This window comes from Monodon monoceros, unplaced genomic scaffold (genome assembly GCF_005190385.1).
Source record: "Monodon monoceros isolate NGI ecotype Baffin Bay Population unplaced genomic scaffold, NGI_Narwhal_1 Super_Scaffold_21, whole genome shotgun sequence".
Taxonomy (NCBI): domain Eukaryota; kingdom Metazoa; phylum Chordata; class Mammalia; order Artiodactyla; family Monodontidae; genus Monodon; species Monodon monoceros.
Window position 1 is genome coordinate 71,963,880 of NW_021703778.1, and position 8,118 is coordinate 71,971,997.

At 45.1% G+C, this 8,118-nt stretch overlaps 1 protein-coding gene and 1 long non-coding RNA gene across 2 annotated transcripts in view; one reads left to right on the forward strand and one right to left on the reverse strand.

The window, feature by feature from the left end:
• The window catches only part of LOC114904966, a 44,172-nt gene extending 39,424 nt beyond the window's left edge, over window positions 1-4,748 (reverse strand). The window contains exon 1 of the long non-coding RNA XR_003796072.1: window positions 4,379-4,748. This is a non-coding gene — a long non-coding RNA (uncharacterized LOC114904966). The remainder of the gene's footprint in view (window positions 1-4,378) is intronic.
• A 120-nt stretch (window positions 4,749-4,868) lies between these two features.
• Window positions 4,869-7,059, forward strand: RPLP1 (ribosomal protein lateral stalk subunit P1). Its single transcript, XM_029236155.1, has 4 exons — window positions 4,869-5,082; window positions 5,791-5,865; window positions 6,606-6,723; window positions 6,936-7,059. Exons 1-4 carry the CDS (start codon window positions 5,011-5,013, stop codon window positions 7,013-7,015), a joined length of 345 nt encoding a protein of 114 aa, XP_029091988.1. The 5' UTR covers window positions 4,869-5,010; the 3' UTR covers window positions 7,016-7,059.
• The last annotated feature ends 1,059 nt before the right edge of the window (window positions 7,060-8,118 follow it).

Here is an 8,118-nt window from a genome sequence, read left to right on the forward strand (position 1 = left end):
ATTCCTTATATGTGGGATCTAAAATATGACACAAATAAGCTTATCTATGAAACAGAAACAGAGTCACAGACACAGAGAACCGACTTGTGGTTGCCAGTGGGGAGGCGGTTGGAGGACGGATGGACTGGGAGGTTGGGGTTAGCAGATGTAAGCTTTATATATAGAATGGATAAACAACAAGGTCCTACCGTATAGCACAGGGGACTATATTCAATATCCTATGATAAACCATAATGGAAAAGAATGTTAAAAAAAAGAATGTACATATACGTATAAAGGAATCACTTTGCTGTACAGCACAAATTAACACAACATTGTAAAACAACTACAATAAAAAAAAACGATTTCTTATTAGTATAGTTTAAAATGGGAAAAATCTTGTTTTACTGTGTGTTGATATGTATTATATTCACCAGATCGGTTTTTTGTTAAGTACACTGGTGAGGGAAGTATGTTTTGGACTGATTCATTCTGGCTTTGGAAACATTTGAATTTTTCAATAACTTTATGTTTTCCCTCCCAGATTCCACTATAATTGCTTCCTAGATTTAGATGAACACTCAAAACAAGTTTTATTTTTAGAAACCTTGATAGTGTTTTTTTAAAAAGCTTTCTAAAAAATTTGGGATATTAAGATATGTTTACATTTGTGGCTAAGATGAACCCAAGTGGGACTCTATATTGGGGGATTCCAATGGAAATGTTTGGTCAGGGATGATGAGATAATGGCATTGATTAAACAAAGCAGGTTCCTGGGGAAAACAAAAAACAAAAAACTGAATCACCTTTCCAGGAAACTAGGCAAATTCCAAGAGGGAAATAACTGATGAAATGTAAAGATTACCATTTTGTTAGTAGGAGTTAAATTTAAGGTTCAGATATGTAATAAATGATACACATACACGTTGTAGACAATTCAAAATATCAAAAATAAAGGAAAAGTTAAGACACTGATGAAAGACCGAAGACCCAAATAAATGGAAAGATATTCCATGCTCATGGTTGTAAGAATACTGATAAAATGTCCATACTACCCAAAGCAATCTACAGATTCAATGCAATCCCTGTCAAAATTCCAATGGCATTTTTCACAGAAATAAAACAACCCTAAAATTTATATGGAACCACAACACATCCTGAATGCCAAAGCAATCTTGATAAAGAAGAACAAAGCTGGAGACATCACAAAGCTATAGTAATCAAACAGTATAAAAACAAACACATAGATCCATGGAACAGAATAGAGAGCCCAGAAATAACTCATGCATATACAGTCAATTAATTTATGACAAAGGAGCTAAGAATATACAATATTCAATAAATGCTATTGGGAAACTAGACAGCCACATGCAAAAGGATGAAAGACCACTATCTTACACAATACACAAAAAATTACCTCAAAACGGATTAAAGAACTGAATGTAAGGCCTGAAACCATAAAGCTCCTAGAAGAAAGCATAAAGCAGTAAGCTCCTTGTCACAGGTCTTGGTGATGATTTTTTGGATCTGACTCCAAAAGCAAAGGCAATAAAAGCAAAAACAAATTAGTGGGACTACAATAAACTAAAACGCATCTGCATTGAAGAGGAAACCATCAACAAAATGAAAAGGCAACCTACTGAATGGGAAAAGGTATTTGCAAATCATGTACCTGACAAAGAGTTAATATCCAAAATATATTAAAAACTCATACAACTCGGGCTTCCCTGGTGGCGCAGTGGTTGAGAGTCCGCCTGCCGATGCAGGGGACACGGGTTCATGCCCCGGTCCGGGAAGATCCCATATGCCACGGAGCGGCTGGGCCCGTGAGCCATGGCGCCGCTGAGCCTACGCGTCCGGAGCCTGTGCTCCGCAACGGGAGAGGCCGCAACGGGAGAGGCCCATGTACCGCAAAAAAAAAAAACCAAACTCATACAACTCAATAACAAAAAAACAAACAATCAAATTAAAAAACAGGCAGATCTGAATAGATATTTTTTCAAAGAAGACATACAGATGGGAAACAGGTACTTGAAAAGGTGCTCAACATCACTAACAATCAGGGAAACACAAACCACAATGAGCTATCACCTCTCACCTGTTAAGAATGGATATCATCAACAAGAGCTAACAAGTGTTGGTGAAGATGTGGAGAAAGGGAACCCTTACGCACTGTTGGTGGGAATGTAAATTGGTGCAGGCGCTACAGAAAACAGTACAGAGGTTCCTTCAAAAATTAAAACTACTATTATCTGGCCCACACCCCAACCCACAGCACTGGATTCCGAACACGGCCCGGGCAGGTGTGGCAGTGCCCCCTTGACATGAAGCGGCCTGCGTGGCCAGGGAACCCCACGGCCCCCTGTCAGGACAGTGTGGCATTGCCAGCCAACTCTAGATATAGTGCACCAGGTAGTGCCCCGTCCACTTGCCCCACTGCTGGGCAGGAGATGCACTTGTTTGGGGTCTACCGTGTCTGGGCACAAACGGCTCCCCTTAAACCGCCACCCAAGGGCACAGCAGGACAATGGCCTCTGCCCTGTGCCCCTCATTCTCTGACTCCCTCAGTGGCCCAGAGGCTGCCTCCCACTGGGCTCTCTGGCTGCATCCCCACACCTCGTTGGGGAGCGCCTTCTCACCTGGCCTGTTCCCGCTAGTTGGAAAGAGCTGCATAGATCAGTCCCCATCAAGTTTGTACAGTCCTTGTAACTACTGCCCCCCAAACCCACCCCCTTCGGTTCTGCCTGGGACTGGACTGGGTCCGCCATGCCAGCCCTTTTGGACGTTTAACTCCTGTAGTATCTGCTTTGACCCCTGCCCCAGTCTTTGCTCCCTGGGTCCCCTGTCCTCTGGACTGGAAGTTAAGGAAGGCTGCATGGAGGAAGCAGCTGCTCTCACTATTCAGTGTAAGTGGGAGGGTGTCTTGGCAGAGAAGGGTGCTTCCCTACGTACGGGCTTACCAGCAGCCCTGGCCCACTGGGACAGCTTCGATGCAGGAGGGTGGGGTGCAGGGCCTCCTCACTAGTCTCTGCTCCCTTCCAGGCACTTGCCTGCTGCATTAGCAGCTAGTCTTGTTTGGGCCCACGCTGCCCTCCCCTCTGCTCTTCAGCAGTCCTGCCTCTATGCCCACTCGTGCACTTGGCTGCTTCAGCACTCACGCCCAGCGCTGTAAGACTTGTGTCTCTGAATGGACTGTGAGCCCCTAGGGCCGGGCTCCGTCAGTCAACCTTGTGTCCTTGCTACACATCGGTGCTATTAAACATGAGTTAGATCCATGGGGGAAAAAAAAAATCCAGAAATTCTGAGTATTTACTAGAAGACAATGAAAAACACTAACTTGAAAAGATACCTGCACCCCCATGTTCACTGCAGCATTATTTACAATCTCCAATGCATGGAAACGACCTAAGCGTCCACCAACGGATGAATGGATAAGGAAAATGTGATGGAATACTATTCAGCAAAAAAAGAATAAACTCTTGCCATCTGAGACAACATAGGTGGAATGAACTTGAGAGTGCTATGCTAAGTGAAATAAGTAAATAAGTCAGAGAAAGGCAAATACCGTATGACCTCATTATATGTGGAATCTAAACAAACAGACAAAAAACAAACTAAAAAACCGAAAACAAGCTCATAGATACAGGAAACAGATTTGTGGTTGCCCGAGGTGGGGATGCGGGGCTGAGTGAAATTGGTGAAGGGGGATCAAAGCTACAAATTTCCAGTTATAAAATAAATAAGTCATGGGGATGTAAGGTACAGCATGGTGACTACTGTTAATAATGTACCACACACTGAAAAGTTGCTTACAGAGTAGACCTCATCACACACAAATAAATTTGTTCTCTATGTATGATTGACGGATGTTAATTAGACTTACTATGATGATCACTTCCCAATATAAACGAATATCGAATATCATGTCGTACACCTGAAACTAATATATCAATTATACCTCAATTTAAAAAATTCTAAAGAAAACCTCTCAGCATGAACCCAACACCTGTTTCGTTAGCTTCAAAGGACACAAAAAGGCAATATAACACCTAGCCAGACAGCAGTTACATCAAGAGGTCTTTTAACATCACAAGTACAGTTTCAAGGCGTTTACATCCAACCACGAGGTCCCTTGTTTACACACAAAAAAAATGAAGCTGAAGTGGAAAGTTCCCCTATATTCCTAATATATCTTTTATGCTTTGGGGAAAAAAAAAAGACAAAATTTACTCATAATCCCCAAACCCATCCCTCTCTGCACACACAAGAAGGAAGCACTGAATTTAGGTTCCTAGATTCCAAATCCAGGCTCGGCCTCGTAGTGACTGCGGAATCTTGTGTAGTTACCGGGCCTACACCTTAGTTTTGCCACCCACAAAATGGAGATAATAGTACTTACCTCTTATGCTGGGTGAGGATTAAATGAATCCTTGCAGAGTGTGGCTCAGTGCCTGGGTCACAGTAGGCGCTCAAATGCCTCTGCTACAGTAACGTTGCAGGTTTCTCATTTTCTCCTATATTCACTTAGTATTTTATCCGAGAAGCTGCGCTAAGCACCGGGACCTCCAGGTTAAAACCTATTTCCTGCTCTTCAGCAGGTCACTGCCTGCTCAAACACTCTCACACGGGCTACAGCAGGTGGGAGTGATACCTATTTATCTAGATAACTTTTTGCTAAAAATATTTTTACTGTTCACAAGCTGAGTTGTTACTCAAGCCACGGGAACTAGCGTCTGCAAATGCCTAGCAACTTTTTGAACCCGCAAAGCCGCGAGATACGTGCTTGCGCAGGCGTCTTTGGTGTGTTGTCGCGAGAGGCTCTAGTCCCGCCTCTTCCGGCAGGCTCGGGCGCCGATTGGTCCGCGTGGCCGGTATAAGCGGCTGCGCGAAAGCGAGTACTTCTTTTTCCTCAGCTTCCGCTAAGGTGCTCGGTCCTTCCGAGGAAGCTAAGGCCGCGTTGGGGTGAGGCCCTCACTTCATCCGGCGACTAGCACCGCGCCCGGCAGACCCTGCCTAGCCCTCGCCCGCACCATGGCCTCCGTCTCGGAGCTCGCCTGCATCTACTCGGCCCTCATCCTACACGACGATGAGGTGACGGTCACGGTGAGTGCGGGCGTGGGCCGGTGGCGGGCTGCAGGTTACCCGCCCTCGCAGGCGTCCGGGGCGGACTCTTCTGGCCGGAGCCGCGGCCATCGACACCCCGACGGAGGGGGACGGGCGGGACGGGCGCCCATCGGGTGGTCCCATGTGCGGGCGGCCTGGGGCCTCGGCCACGTGCCCGCCCCGGAGGGAGTGGCTTTTACTTGGCGGCGGCGCGCTCCAGTTTTGACAATCTCTATGTAATTTGTGCAACACGTGGGCAGCCTCATCCGCAGCTAGAAAATGCTCCAGGACGCTTTATACCTCCATTTGGTGTGATTTCCTTTCGTGCTCTTGAGAAGACCCCCTGGGGCCTGGCTGCGTGGTGTAGAGGCTCTGCTCCACCTCTGGCCTTGCCTCACAACTTAAAATAGCAGCGTGACTTGGGCAGGTCCCAGCCTGTGAAGTGGCAGCGATGAACTCGAGGCTGTGCAAAGTACCTGGCACACAAGAGCAGAGGCTTTTTTTTTTCTTTTTTTTTTTTGCCTTTAGAGTGGAAGAAAGAGTCGTCTTAAATTAGCATACATGCGATGCCGGTAGAATATTTGAACTGGGTAAACGTAGTTTGGTACCCACGTTAAGAGTGATTTGCTTTCAGTTTGCAGTATTTCGGAGACATTTACGAAAGCTAAACTTTGCTGTATGATGGATTGCCGTTTTTATTTGTTTTAGGAGGATAAGATCAATGCCCTCATTAAAGCAGCCGGTGTAAATGTTGAACCTTTCTGGCCAGGCTTGTTTGCAAAGGTAAGGTGATGGTGGCAGTGATTTGGAGAAGTAAATTTTGGAAGACCGTTAAGTCAGGTGCTTATGCTAAACTCCAGAAGTGCCAGAATTCCACTGGACTTGTCCAAGTACGAGCAATGATTTCCTCACATTTCTAACTCTGGGAGCGAATTAAGGTTTTGCTTTGTCATGTCTTTGTCTTTTTCTCTTGGTCTCAGACTCTGCTGTCTCTTTCCTTCTGTTCTAAAATCATGAGGAAAATATATTAACCAGGTCATTCCTTCATAAAAGGGTCACCCAGGAGGTAATACTACCTGTGCTGTTTCAAGCAAATCCTGCCAGCATAGTGATGGCCTTTTATTGACCACTTATTTTGTGTTGGAATATAAAAGACTAATGAAAACCGGATTCCTACCCAAGGAACTTAGCACTGGCTACCTTGTGTAGGTTACTTAATCTCTGGCAAGTGAAACTGATAGCCTCTAACTATTCACCTTGTGTCCTTCAGCCGTGAGACTTGAAAGATTGGACACATTGTTCCTAAATCATCTTCAGTGAATTCCCTTGGGAAAAGTCCTAGAAGTACATAGTAGTATAAAAAATTGAATTCACTCTAAGGAGGAGTCATGAACTGTGGAAAGCATCCTGGTTTGAGTGTTTAAGGAAGCTTGAAGTTTCTCCTAGCAAGTTAAGCCAGCATTTTGGTGCTGGAACAAAAGGACAGGACTAAGCATTTACCTGTATATGCGTATGTATTGCAGGCTTTGGCCAATGTCAACATCGGGAGCCTCATCTGCAATGTGGGGGCAGGTGGACCTGCCCCAGCAGCTGGTGCTGCACCGGCAGGAGGTCCCGCCCCCTCCACCACTGCTGCCCCAGGTAGGAAACTTGGTATCGGAGCGTGGAGATCAGAAGTATTATAGGCAGAATTGTTCTTCGTTTGCTAAGAGTAGACGATGTATAGAGATCTTAAAACCAGAGGCGTAGTTTGATGAGGGAAATCTAGGGTATTTTTGACCACGAAAGTTGAAGGGCCTGGAGCCCTTTGGGGTTTTAGAGAGGTAACTGGCTGTGCTCTGTTTTGTTTTTAGCTGAGGAGAAGAAAGTGGACGCAAAGAAAGAAGAATCTGAAGAGTCTGATGATGACATGGGCTTTGGTCTTTTCGACTGAACCTCTTCAGTAGCACGTTCAATAAAAAGCTGAGCTCTTTGCTGCTGTTCGTCTTACTGATAGTTCTGGGGATGTGTTGGGTAAAGATGAACTTTGGCTTTCAGTGGTGTCTTCCTGAAAGAAGAAGCTGGTTGCAGCATTGAGAACTGCATGGAGACGCAGGAGGAGAAAGGTTCAGAGCAGACACCTTGTCCGGACTACCCGCATGACTTCATGATGACAGGCTCTGTCCTCTAGACCTGAATAAGAGTCACTGTTGGGGGTGATCCAGGCCTCAGATTTTTGAAAACCTAACGTGAAGTAGCTTTGGGGGAAGAGGTGATTGAATGGTGGTATGAAGTGGAAATTGGTTTGCTTTTCAAAATGCCAGGGCCACCTTAGAACTTGGATTTATATAACATGATTCTTGTGTATTCAGAGCATGTTAGGTGCCAGGCACTTGGGACATCTGTGCAATTAATAGATGGGGCCATGGGATTGAGGAGTTGAGCAGGACTTTCTGGCCCCGACTGCCCTCACTCCAGCGTACAGGACCATTTGTACATGTTACTATAGCCATTTGGGCAAGTGGCTGGTGTATCTTGTAAAATTGGACATCAAGATACATCTCTGGTAACGTTTAAAGCAGTGCTGAAAAATAAAACTCTCAAAGGTCCAGCAAATAAGTGGCCGTCAGTTATCAGCGGTGGAAACTACAGAGGAATTCTTAACAGGGTGAGATTTAAAAGCAAGTCTTAGTAAATAACATATATATAGCACGTTACCCTTTTTGTAAAGCTCAAATTTTTAAAGAGATTAAGGCATTCATATCTGATAAAAAAGATAAGGTAGGGTAAATTAGGGCCTGAGGTGGCTGGGTACAATGAGAGAACATAGGTGTCATTGTTCAAATTTAGACATGGAAAAGGGCATCGCGGAGCACTAAGGGATGTGTCATAAAACAAAGATGATCTACATCCGCGGCGTGGTAAGTGCCTACTTCTCCTCACTTTCCTCATCCATAGCTCACCTAAATGAAGGTCACCACTGTGCTAATAATCTCAAGCGTCGTTCTATACAACAATCCCATGCTGGTAAGACCCCATGCCAGGTGGGTAAGTAGA